At 34.7% G+C, this 13,630-nt stretch overlaps 1 protein-coding gene across 2 annotated transcripts in view; it reads left to right on the top strand.

The window, feature by feature from the left end:
- The first annotated feature begins 3,675 nt into the window (after positions 1–3,675).
- LOC108768847 (uncharacterized) overlaps positions 3,676–13,630 on the top strand; it is a 93,269-nt gene continuing 83,314 nt past the window's right edge. Inside the window, exons 1-2 of one of the 2 annotated variants that reach the window (XM_018519486.1) lie at positions 3,676–3,790; positions 3,916–4,905. In XM_018519486.1, the coding sequence (XP_018374988.1) occupies positions 4,485–4,905 (421 nt within the window). In that variant the 5' untranslated portion in view covers positions 3,676–3,790; positions 3,916–4,484. Of the gene's footprint in view, positions 3,791–3,915; positions 4,906–13,630 lie in introns of those variants that run through there. The other variant, XM_018519487.1, reaches the window with a different exon arrangement.

Here is a 13,630-nt window from a genome sequence, read left to right as displayed (position 1 = left end):
CGAGGCCAGAAGCCGTAAGGTCGTATAACCCCTGTGGTGGTTATTTGCTTAGAAAGAGCGAAGCGGACGGTAGAACGGTAGAATCTTTTTTTTATAATTAGTGATTCCTGATTAAGTATCAATCGAACTGCGTCGTATTTTAGTAGAAATATTTTAATTCTGAAAATAGTTCGATTAATTGGGTCACTAGAAAAAATTTATTCAATTGATAATTCTACATATTATTACATTGTTAAATTTATAACATCTAATTGTATTCAATCTGAATCATTTTTAGTCATTTTTATACGTCGCCATTGCTTTTACTTGAAATATATGTCGGTTCATATAATTATTATTATATTATACTTATAATTTAACTAAAACAATGGAGCTAATCAATTTAAATTCAAGAAAATATATTAATTTGACCTACATTCAGTTTATTGTTTACTAAGTGCATATATTAATATAAATGTTGTTTATTTTGAAACTAAACAATGCAATCATATAAATGAATTGATTTACATTTTGATACACATGAAGGTTAAAAATAATAAAATATTATTTGACCCAAAGAATTAGGTTACCATTACTCCTTTGATATCTAACGATGTATAAGAATTTATTTTTTAATAAATTTTTATCGTTTGGCTCTTTTAAAATTAATAGCGATTTTTGTTCTTATATGTTTTTCTAGAAAAGATATATAGCGCATGATTTCTAAAGTCTTTAAATCTATAATTCCTGTCAAAATTTAGTATATTACAATAGACATCTTTAAATCATAAAATAAAATATTTTGCTGAAGATATTTGCTGTAAATGTTAACATATTTATCAAGATAGGTGGTTTAGTAAACTTGTTTGTTCATGGATAAATGAAAGAACTGAAAAAAGTATTGGTAGAATAACATGATTATAATAATAAAACTATTAAAAGGAAATAACGCGGTTGCGATTTCACATCAGACTTACAATACACATTATTTACAAGCTGAAGAAACTGAGTTCAAAAAGAATAACAATGGTAAATGTTACTGTATTAGTGAATATTAGTGTTTTATCTTCCTTTAGTTGCGCATAATACGTTTCCAAGCAGAACAACAGGTCACGATAAAATGAAGTCAAAATGAAATTAAAATGAATTGTGAAGTGACTTTTAATAATCATTTTGGAGCCATTTTGACGCCATTTTGATCATAATGACTTTTTGTTCTGCTTAAGTTATATACATGAATATATATATATATGTATATAAATTATATATATACATATATCGTATGTATAAAGATATGGTTTTACAATGAGTTAATCAGAATTACAAAAATTTAAATTTGATATTTAGAGAATGTGTGTTTTATAAACACTAGAAATATTTGAGTTAAATAATTCCATTTAAAAGATATCAAGGTTCGATTATTTAAATTATCATCTACTTATTATTAAAATACACAATGATCGATGAATATTTTAAAACTAAAATCAAATGTGTCATATGCTGAAATACTATTTGAATTTATAAGCAATTTCAGGTTCGAACAGAAAAATATTATTCTATTGTTAAGAAAAGCGATTATTTAATTTTTTCTTGTAAATAACAATTATTTTTAACAGAGAATATTTTCTTGATAATAGTCTTAAAATATATTTAATACATTTAATATATAAATTTTAGAAAAATTTGTCATTATGTGTATTCAAAACACAAATCTATTTTCTTTCAAAGAATACTATAAAGTTTGTAATAAACTTATGATAGATTTATGGCTATATAAACGTTTTAAATACTTGAAATAAGTACTTAATATTTAAATACAGTATGTATTATTCTGTTATTTCAAGTTCTCGTTTCTTAGTTCTACTTATAAAATTTAAAAGATATTCAAGAATTCGAGAAACATGTACGATACAATATAACTTATCCCTTCGAAAATGATCTTATAAAAAAAACGCAGTTACTGATGCTGGATCCATTTAATTTATGTTAATTAAAAGCACTAATTAATTTTAAGGGCTAAATAAATTTCAAGAACTCAAAATTACTTAAGGTCGTATAAAATTGAATGAATACTAATTGTAAGTTTATTCAAATAAACAAGGAAGGCTATCTATTCGGTTAAAGCTATTTTTGATGCCTAAGTTTATTTTAATCAGGGATGGGAAAGTTACTTTGTAAAAGTAATTAATTACCGTTACAAGAGTTATTGACTCTGAAAAGTAATTCGTTACAGTTACAGTTACTGAAAAAGTAACTTTAAGTTACTTTTAAGTTACTTTTTTCATCGGAATTTTTATTGGTAGTATCGATATCATTAAGACTGTATTCAGAAACGTTATCCAACTGTCCTTCATGTATCGTTTTACCTTTGTTTTTTACCTAATATTAAACAAGGATAATACACGGGGTCATCAGAGTAATGCCTAGGACAATTAAAAGAAAAAGACTGGCTTAAATTTACATGTTATCCAATTTTATTCAAAAAGATAAAAAAATTATATGGCAAAGACGTTTTTCGTTAAAGTAATATAAACACATATGAATATGAATATGAATATGAAATAGCACACATATATAATGTTTTTTGTAAAAAAAAATTCTTTTTCTATTCGGCTAAAAGTTGCAAATAAATTCCAGCACTAATCCAAAATGGTCTACAACCGTTCATTGAGCGCTCTTGTATTTGATTGGCAGATTCCATTAGATCTCAAAATATAGACCAAACAGGTACAAGAGTTCATTGAACGCTTTAATTAAATTTCTTTCATCTGATTAATCAAATGTTTCGAAGTATTTGTAGCGCCAAGTGGACACTACCGTGGACAAATAAGTTTAAAATATATAAAATAACTATGAAAGTAACTATTAAATTAGTTACTAGTTACTTAAAAGATGTAACTAAGTTAAATTATAATTACAGATGGAAAGAAAGTAACGAAGTTAAGTTACAGTTACTGAAAAAAAGTAACTCTAACTGTAACTTCGTTACAAGTAACGAGTTACTTCCCATCCCTGATTTTAATAGAGTAAAATATATTAAGCGAATAAGAGATACATTGTGATTCGGATAAATTTTTCAAATCTCTTGACTGGCTATAGCATAATATTAGCCTGAGATTACCGGAAGTGCTGTTCGCGGAAAGCGGAATAACCGGGCGGAATCTCGGATCAATCGCTCTCGTGTGTACATCAATCTTGTTTAATTAATTCCGAGGCGAAGGGGCTATCCTTTCGTAAGATCGATCAGCCGCGTTATGGATCGCCGTGAAAACACCGTTGCAATTTTAATCGCGCAAAAATCACGTTACAATACGATCGATAGGGGAACGTATAGGTAGTTAATCCGAGCCGCGTGAATAGATCCTATGCAAGACTGTGTCCTGAGAGACTTCGAAGCCGAACCGCCATGTTCGTGGGGCGCGCAAGCCGCGAGTCTCGTCGAGGACGTCGAGGTCGTTGCGGGTTGTGGGAGCGACGGCTACGCGCCCCGCATTCGTCGGTGAAAAATCACCGTTGACAAACAGACTCGGTGAGCGCGACGCGATAAGAAGAAGACACTCTCGTTACGTTCGCGGCAATTGCGCCGCGAGTATCCCAGCCGACGCGATATCGTGCGACGCGCGCTTCGTTTCTCAAAGAGAGGAAGAGAGAGAGAGAGAGAGAGAGACCTCGACGGGGAGAGGGAGAGGATGCGTTCGCAGCATGGCGAGACTCTCGGGCGCCTGCGTGGCCGGGTGACGTCATTAGCGAACCGGGCAGCTCGTCGTCGTCGGCCAGACATTCAGTCTCGCCTCGACCGTACGAGGAGATTGTACGTGTAAAGTTTCATCTGGCGATCTCGCCTATTCTTTGCCGCAATAGTGAGCCGCAATTATCGCGGGAGCTTAGACGTACGCGCGATCGACGAATCGGTATCGATCCCCGATCCATCTATAGGTGCTGCTTGTCGACGCTGGACTGATTCAAAAGGCACCGCTCGAGAAGAAGACGCCTGACGCGCGCACGGACGCGCGTGGTGTTTGCCTGGCTTGACTAAATCGCCGGTCGTTCACCCGGTGTGCGCGACTACGAATATTCTTACGCAACGTCCTGATCGGGAGAGATCGGAGCGCGGAGGAAAGTTTCTCCAGCACACGAGGGGGAGAGCGTTTTCCTCGCGTCGGGAAAGTCGGAGGTCGGAGCGGAGTGACGCGAACGTGACACGTGCGAGTCGCAGAGGATCCGTAAGATTCGCAGTTTCTCTTCTTTTTCGTCAACTCCTTCGATAGAGGGAGGACTGGCTCGAAAAATTTAGAAATTAAAGACTCTTTCGGACATAATTAAATGACAGGCGGTGCGTGTCGCGGAGGGATGCGCGCCACCGTCCCGAAGTAGGATCCTCCTCTCCCCGCGGGGTCCTTTCCACCCGGAAAGTGGTCCAGCCACGAATGTGACGCCGTCGTCGTCGTCACCACGATAAAGGATTGAAGCTTTGCTATGCGCTCCGGGCTGATTACTATGAGAGAATGAGCTGCTCGGTGAAGATCTCTTGCGGCAAAGGCTGGGGTGGCTCGCAGCGTAAGATCGGCTCCCTCGCGGAGGAAGCGAGTTCCCCTGGGTCCGCGATCACCTGCACCGGTGGCCTCCAGGCGGTCCAGCCGAGCGCGACGAGCACGACCAACACCACCACCACCGTCACCGTAGCCTCCAGCAACCCTGTCGTCGTCACCACCAGTACCAGCACCATCATCACCGCTTCTACCGCTACTACAGTCGCCACGAGCGTAAACGTCATCGCGGCCGGTAATCAGAAGGTGGTCCCACCACGCCCCGTCAAGTCGATCGCCGCGAAGAAAGGGGAGGACATTACAAAGCTGTTCAAGTACATCGAGGATAACGTCATCGGCAAGAACAGCACGTTCTTCGGGCCATTCGGCCGCAGGAAAGGTCAGTGATCAATATAGTGGACGCCCCGCTTCGTCCCCCCTTCTCGCGCCCCCCCCCCTCCCCCCTCTCTCCCCTCGCGCGTGCCCGCCCCTCGTTACTCATCCCTAGACCCTCTGCATGCATGGCGGACGTGCCAAGAAGCGAGTCATGCGATTCGTCGATCCGTTGGAATTGTCAGGGTGCATACAATCATGTAACTTTTTCCCTGAGATGGAAACGAGAAGAGTGAAAATTTTGTTGTTGGAGATTGGAAATAATTTTTCACCTTTCACATTTCCGCCTTGAGGAAAAGTTATATAATCACGTGGAAAAAGAGTCTGGTTGGAATTTTAATTGAAAATGAATAAATTAGAATTTTCTCTGTATTATGATTAAAATAGGACCGTTTATATGAATAAGCCAACTAAGTGAACGAGAAACATCTATTAATTAATATATTTAAATATTACGTCAAAGTTAGATGTTGGCATAATAAGTTTTAAATAAATTTTATCTCAGATATGACTGTTGATTATTTTCGATCTTACAACATAATAATCAAAGTGAAATAAAATTATTTTTTCTAAAATAAATCCTGACTAAGGTAATATTTTTCACAATAAGTTTTCTTTACAAGTTTTAAGATGCTAGTAACATTAAATCGAAAATCTTATAATTTAATTTGGAGGAAATTATTATTTTTCAGCTTGATTGTGTGGCAAGACCGAAATCGGCGCGCAGTTGTACATCTAAGATAAAATTGTAGATACATATAGATGTATTATTCCAATATCTAGTATTTCGACCATAGTAGAATTTAATTTGAATCTGTTATAATTTTAGTTGAGGTAATCCGAATTCTGATTGATATAATATTTAATTTAATTTAATTTATTGTGAATTGTGAATACACAAATGGCGAGGCATATCAGCAATACTGCTGCTTCTGAGCTCCCCCAGGACAATGCATGTTATAACATAAAGTAAAATAGAGCAGTACGTGTAACAATCCAAATTAACAATTATAAATATGTATATAGTGCTGATAGATGAGTTGAATAATTACGATGTGACGGTAACATGTCTCAGAATGAATTAGAACATTTGCTAGGTATTAAATATTAATAAGAGATAACTGATATCTCTCTCTCTCTCTCTCTCTCTCTCTCTCTCTCTCTCTCTCAAAATAACAAGAAATAATATGATCAATATTATCTGGTTTATCTATTTTCAACCAGAAATTTTTTTTTGTACAATAGGAAAGAATTTTGCTAAAAGATCTAAAATTTTGCTGGAAGCAAATTTGAAAATCATTTTGCTGGATCATCGGAATAATTATGTTCATGGAAAGAACAATTTTGTTGAGAGATCTAAAATTTTGCTGGATGCAGACCTGAAAATAATTTTGCTGGACCATCAGAATAATTATATATGTTGGAAACTAAAAAAATAATGAGCGACGCTGGAAAAAATTTTGATATTTTAGCAACCAGCTTGAATTACCAGGAACCAGCTTCCAACAGAATTATTTTTAGATCTGTAGCCAGCAAAATTTTAGATCTTTCAGCAAAATTGTGCTTTTCGTATACAATTTAAGATATAAGTTGAATAAAGTATGGCGTGTCACTTTCCGCCTTATCGCTATCTCGTTGTTCAGTTAACAATAATTGTAAGCAAAGCCTCCATCTTTGTAGCGAATCGGAATGATTGGCATCCCGATGAAATTGAATACGCCAGCTCTCTCAAGGTCACAGATAATTTCTTGGGGCGATTTCTTTTAACGCCTCGGGGAATGCGATTATCGCGTTCGAAGTTATCGGAAAATTACGTCGGCTTAATTTGTCGAAATTTAGATTGTTTCTTACATGTATTGTATCTCTATGACTCACCCGCCGCGAAATTAAATTGCATACTTATCTAGACAACGATAAAATTAAAAATTGTTACATATAATTGTTTATTAGCTATTTCTTCTTTTACAATTCGAAATATGTTAATAGGATTTTTTCATTAGAAAAGTTTTTAACCCTCCGGAGCTGACGATGGGTTTGTTAAACTCAGGCCCGATTCCTCCGCTATATATAAGATTAACTTTAATCGTGGTTTAAATTGTTTGTTTATCTTTTCTTAATTCTTAGAATTAATTAGCTTTAGTCTCGATTCAATTTACTGTCTACTTTTTTCTAATTCTTAGAATTAATTAGTTTTAGTCTCGGTTCAATTTACTGTTTATCTTTTTCTAATTCTGTTAGAAATTCTATTAGAATTAGAAAAAGATAAACAGTAAATTGAATCGAGATTGAAATTTCTCATTGGTGAAAACGGGCATCACTCAATTATCAATTTCTTTGTAAAAAATATTAAATTCTATCTTATGTTATATATCTACAAATTTGAATTATTCTTATGAAAATATGCTTACTATTCTTTAATGTTCTTTAGCATTCGCTACATACTGTATAAATATACTTATTATTTTTATACGAGTACTTATTATTTTTTATACGAGTAATTTTGTTTCTTTGAAATTAATTAGTATTTTTTAATTAACATAGATTAAACGAGTCTTATAAGACCCAACGTCAGTGTTATAGATTTTATGTGTTCAGAAGATTAATCGATCTTGTTAGCTTTAATTGCGATCTGTCAGACTGCTACAATTATACAGAATTGCTTTGAATTATGAGGAATATAGGATCTATTTTTAAATTTCGTCGCATTTAGAAAAAAAATATAATGTATTGTAATTGTTACAAGGCATTCATTTGTTTGTTTACAAAATCAAGACGCAATTATTCGTTGTTGCTTCGAAAATAAAAAATGTACTCATGAGTTATCGTAATAATGGTATAAGTACTCGTGTTGAACTTTATTTAGAATCAGGGCCGATATAACTTTCTGATAGTCTCGCGCGCACGAGTTCGCTAACAAGTAAAGTGTGAAGTGACGAAGAATTCGCTTGTCGAGTTATGTCATGGCATAAACCTTCGCCCGCGCTCGATTGGGACACCCTCCAAGTGCCAGTATACCTTCCGTAACTCGATACTACCCCACGAACGATAGCGTGAAACCCTTGCCGTGTGTTTCGAAGTATCCTCAATTAAGAGCATAAAGCCGTATATTTTTAGCTGTCGATCGATTGCTCGCGGAAGATTTTTTGTTGACCCGCGCATCGCGCGATCGCATTCGACATCGAAAGCTGATCGATCATGACTTCTTTCTCCATCGAAAATTTCCTCCTTGCGTCATTCGTTCCATCACGATCGTTTTTACTTTGCTGCATTCTCACCCTTTTCTATAAGCGCATGCAAAAAGAACGATTTTCCTGAAGTGTCTAAAAATTTAACTAGATACCAATTTGAAGATAACTTTGTTGGACTATCTAAATAATTACGTAGAAATCTCAAGCCTAGTAAGCAATGCTGTAAAAAGTTTTACATTCTAGTTACTCATTTAAGCGCTCTACATAATTATTTTGATAATCTAACAAAATTATTTTCAAAATTGTATCTAGCTAAATTTTTAGATTCTTTAACAAAAATCAATTCTCTTTTTCCGTATACAAATATATACAGATATAATTATTATTATTAATATTATAGCAGTAATTATAAAAATGGAGTTCTGACCATAATTATTTTACTATGCAATTATAATCATAGATACGATACTTTTATCTCAGTGTTTCACACTGCATCGATATACATACATACCTCTTTTACTTTTGCATCCAAACAATGTGACATTCAACAAACATAAAACCGTAATAAGCAAGATGGCGCGTAAATTTTTCTGTAACAACAACTCACTTAAGTTGTGCAAAACATTTTCCTTATCGAGCGCATTTAACGTGTCGTTGGCACGTGTAAACACTTTGCTGTTAAAGTTTATTCGACGGTTTCGTCTGCGGCTGACCATCAGGAGATGTCATTGTCCGAGAATCGCCTCAAAGATCACGTGCTACCTTGGAAACTCGTCACCACGATCAATAAAAGGCTCGCGTAAAAAGTGTCGCGAAGGACCTTGAACGCGAAAGGAAGAGAGAGAGAGAGAGAGAGAGAGAGAGAGAGAGAGAGAGAGAGAGAGAGAGAGAGAGAGAGAGAGAGAGAGAGAGAGAGAGGAGGGCCTCTGTCATATCATATCGGAGTAATTGCCGGTGGTTAACAACGTTCGCAATGGACGACGAAGACGGACTATTTGGAGTACGAATCGTAACTTATTTGCGCGAGAAGTTGGTTTCTTCGGGCTCGCTCATAAATATCGGGCTGACGTCATGCATCGCTCGGCGCGATGGCGACCTTAACTCTCTTTCGCGCGCTAGATAGCTCTCTAACGGAATCGCGTGGCGGCTGGGTGTCGCGTCGTGTCGCGAGCTGAAATATCTTTAAACGTTGCGGCGACGCGACGCGACGCGCGACGATCGACTTATTTGCTTAACGAAGTGAAAGTTCGACGGATCTTAAAATGCAGATCAGCTCGCGTGCGGAGCGCGACAGGGATCGGTAGTTTCTATCACAAATTTATGAGCTTCGACTTCTATTTATGGACCTCAATGATTACTCTATGCTTTTCTCAATCAAGCGACTATTCCAGGTCACGTGACTTGTTGCAGTTCCGTGTTCGAGAGATGCTTTTACCGAATTGTCTGAGAGAGACTGCAGTTATCCATAACTGGTTCTTATCAATGAGATCATCTTAAGTATAGTTTTAAGATGTCGTGAACCAATCATATATGGAAAAAAATAATTTTGTTAAAGTATTGACAAATTTAGCTAGATATAGATCTGAAAATAATTTCGTCGAACCATCAAAATAATTACGTATAAATCTCGAGTATGATGAGCAATGTTGTAAAAATTTTCGACATTCTTTAGCAATCAGTTTGAGCGTCCTACATGGAAAGGATGGTTTTGTCGAAACATTAAACAATTTAAATACAAATTTGAAAATAATTTTGTTGAACCTCCAAATAATTATATGTATATAGGAATATAATCAGCTCAAATATAATCAGCAAAGCTGTACAGAGTTTTAATATTCTATAAACAATTAGTTAAAAAATTCTTAATAATTACTAACAAGTAATTATTTAGATAGTTCAATAAAATTATTGTCAGATCTATATTTCAGAGCTAAATTTTTAGATATTTTAAAACTGTTCTTTCTGTATAAGACATTCGAGCATAATGATCAATACTTTAAAAAGTTTTAACATTCTGATTAATTTCAGCATTTTTCATAATTATTTGAATAGTTCAAAACAGAATTATTTGTAGATTTGTATGAAATCAAATTTTTTAATTAAATACTTGAGCAAAATGGTTCTTTTGAATAGAATCTCGAATCCGTGGTATATCGATCGTCTTGTACGTATACTTGCGCGTGTCGCACACGAAACGCTCTCGTGATCTTGTACGCGCAGTTCGTGATCTCCGTTTATAGACACGTGTCAATAAATTGCTAAAACTATCGCTCGCGCGTACGCGACTCCATTTAATGAATAGACGGTATCGTTTGACGCGATCATGCTCGCTAATTCGATTTGCTCTTCGATGGCACACGGCTTTTTGTTCGTGCGTCAAAGCCGCTTAATGGCTTGCTCGCATAATGAGCGAATACAGGAACGTTTGTACGGTAAACACCGCGCGAGAAGAGCATAATGCATATCGCAACATGATCTAAATCCATAGGAACCACAGAGAGTGGCTTCATCACGAGTCATTGGCTGTGTTCAGAGTATCGATCATCATGTAACTTTTTCTCTAGAGCGATGACGTGAAAAGTGAAAATATTTTTATATATGTGCACAGAAAAACGATTTTGCTTTAGAAAAGATCTAAAATTTTGTTGCATACAGATTTGAAAATAATTTTGTTGGATTATAAAAATAATTATGTAGGGAACTAAAAAATGCTGCAAAAAATTTTGATATTCAACAATCGGTTTGAATTTTCAACAAAATAATTTTTAATTTATATTTACACTGAGAGAAATATTTGATATGAACAATCATAATTTCGTTGATGTGAATTACCAAAATTTTTATTGTGTTTTAATTTGTTATGTTTTATTACGTTTTTATTATGTTATAAATTGTATTGGTCTAATTAAAATTTTTTCCGGACCAAATATTGATTACATCAACACAACTTTTAAATTAAAACATAACAAAATTTTTGTAATTTACATTTCAACAAAATTGTGATTGTTTCTATCACACATTTTTTAGTGCAGCAAAATTTTGAATCTTTTAATAAAATTATTCTTCTCGTGTATGTATGTACAATATGTACATCCGCATACATACAAAAACATTTTTACTTTTCATGTTTTCGTTCTAAAAAAAAAGTTACATGACCCTCTATACAGAAAAAACTGATCAGTGAGCGCTGAGTGACTCTTTAATATGATTGGTTCTTGCCTTTAGTTCTTCACTGAATCTAAATGTAGGAACTAATCATTTTAAAGAATCACTGAGCACTTACTGATCAGGCTTTTCCGTTGATATTTCCACACAGCCAATATTTTTCCTTCGAGTTTGAAAGAATTCCACTTCCACTGCGACTCTTCTTTGTAACATGCTTTTTTAATCTTCTGAAGCTAACCGTGGGTCTATCACTCAATTATAAATTTCTTTGTTAAAAATGTTAATTTGATTTTCTTTATTATTGCGTCTGATCGTTACATCTGAAAATTTACATTAAAAAAAATACAATTAATAATCATTTTTTGTCATTTTAGTTACTTGAAATTAATTAGTGTCTTTTTATTAACACAAATGGGCTTACAAATCCAGCGTCAGTAACTATGGTACAGATTGTGGCGTCAGTTCCGGAGAGTTAAAGTCAATATTCTTTAGACATCTATTGACCTGTAACAATTGTAGTGATATACTATAATAAAAATAAATGTCTCAATGACATGTACCTAAGTCCGGTCACTTACACAAAATTTATTATTAACCTAAAATTAATAGTCTTTCTTTATTACAATATTATAATTTAATTGCAATATTTAAAAAAGCATTTGAGATTGATAATAAAATAAAATTTGGAAATATCTGGATATGTTCGATAATTGCCATGGGATCGTTTATTTTATATGTGATTATCACGCGAATCTTTGCATTTCGGTAAAGAAAAAAACAAAACACTACGTAACACCTTGCGAATAGAAGATTTAAGACTACTATCGATGGGACGAGGAACAACGAGTATAAAAGTATGCGATTATGTCGCTAAAACACGCGATAACGCAGTAGCTTCGTCCTTCAAATTTCGTGTGGATGAAATATTGCTGATAAATATTGTTCTCTAAAGTGTGATGAACGTTAGTAAGGTGGCCTTCACCAAAAAACAGGTTCGCCACCGCGTGATTCACGAATGACGACGCTCGGTGGGAAGTGACGGAAATCTGCATGAAATTTGCAAGTCGAGCCCCGTCCTTCTTTAAAATAGAAGCTCAGAATTCGATCCGTTTCAAATACGGGTCTTGAAATTGCAGTCATATTCCCGTTTTACTATTCGCAAGAATGGAAGTGGGAAATAAAGAAAGGATCTTTTTCTTTTCTTTTGATAATTCATATTTATAATTCTGTCTTATTAATAAATATTAATAAGGAAAAATACAAAAGTTGTAAGACAAGAATGTACGACGTCAGTTTGTAGAATGTCTCGATTGATTTTATCAATCGCGAATTTAGGAAGATATTTGGAGTAGAGTTCGATGAGTTTAGACATCCTGCCAACAGCAAACAAGTTTCTCGAGTGGGTCAGATGCTTGTGATGGACGATCCGTTGTCTTCCGATACGTTGATCTTGGTCTGACATGTCTCGAGGTCGATGGGAGATGCGATCCTGTTAGGCCACTATTTCACGCGGGTCCATGGTCACGTGACGTCCCGAAGAAATAAGGATGACTACGTCATCCACGAAGAATGACTTGTCCAGCTCATTTCTCGTCTGCAACACTCTCGTCTGGCAAGCAAGCCAAGTCAATATTTTGTTGGAATTCAAAAATTGGAGTACTGTCAAGAGAAAATTTATTCGGTTAGTTAAATATTCGAGTTTCTTTAACTCTTCGCAGTTCCGCATAGACATTACTTCGGAATAACGATTTACAATAATTTTACGAAAGCTACAATTCCTCAAATATTCGGAGAACAACGGCTACATGGAAAGAATGATTTTGCTGAAATATCTAAAAATTTAGCTATAAATATAGATCTAAAAATAATTTTGTTGGACTATAAAAATATAAGACGCTCAAACAATTGCTCAACATTTTTTACGCTCAACATTTTTTACAATATTATTCATCATACTTGAGTTTTCTATATATAAATTTTCTATATGTAAGTCTTCATGGTTCATTCAAATTATTTTTAGATCAGTATCTATTTTTTTCCGTGTACAAACATTCGATAAACGACGGATACGAAAAGAATGGTTTTGTTGAAATATCTAAAATTTTAGTTAAATACCGATCTGAAAATAATTTCATTGGACTTGGATCAAAATATATGATATGTAGAAACCTCAAGCATGCTGCAAAAAATTTTGACATTCTAGGTATCAACTCTATGTAATTACTTTGATGGTCCAACAAAATTATTTTCAAATCTATATCTACCGAAATTTTTAAATACTTTAGATCAGTATTTAGGTAAATTTTTAGGTACTTCAGCAAAACATTTTTTTCCGTGTATATATTTTCTAGAGTAGTAAAAATATATCGTTTGATCGCT

Source organism: Trachymyrmex cornetzi, unplaced genomic scaffold (assembly GCF_001594075.2).
Source record: "Trachymyrmex cornetzi isolate Tcor2-1 unplaced genomic scaffold, Tcor1.1 scaffold83, whole genome shotgun sequence".
Taxonomy (NCBI): Eukaryota; Metazoa; Arthropoda; class Insecta; order Hymenoptera; family Formicidae; genus Trachymyrmex; species Trachymyrmex cornetzi.
Note: the sequence above shows the minus strand (reverse complement) of the source record. Positions and strands in the feature narration are given on the sequence as shown.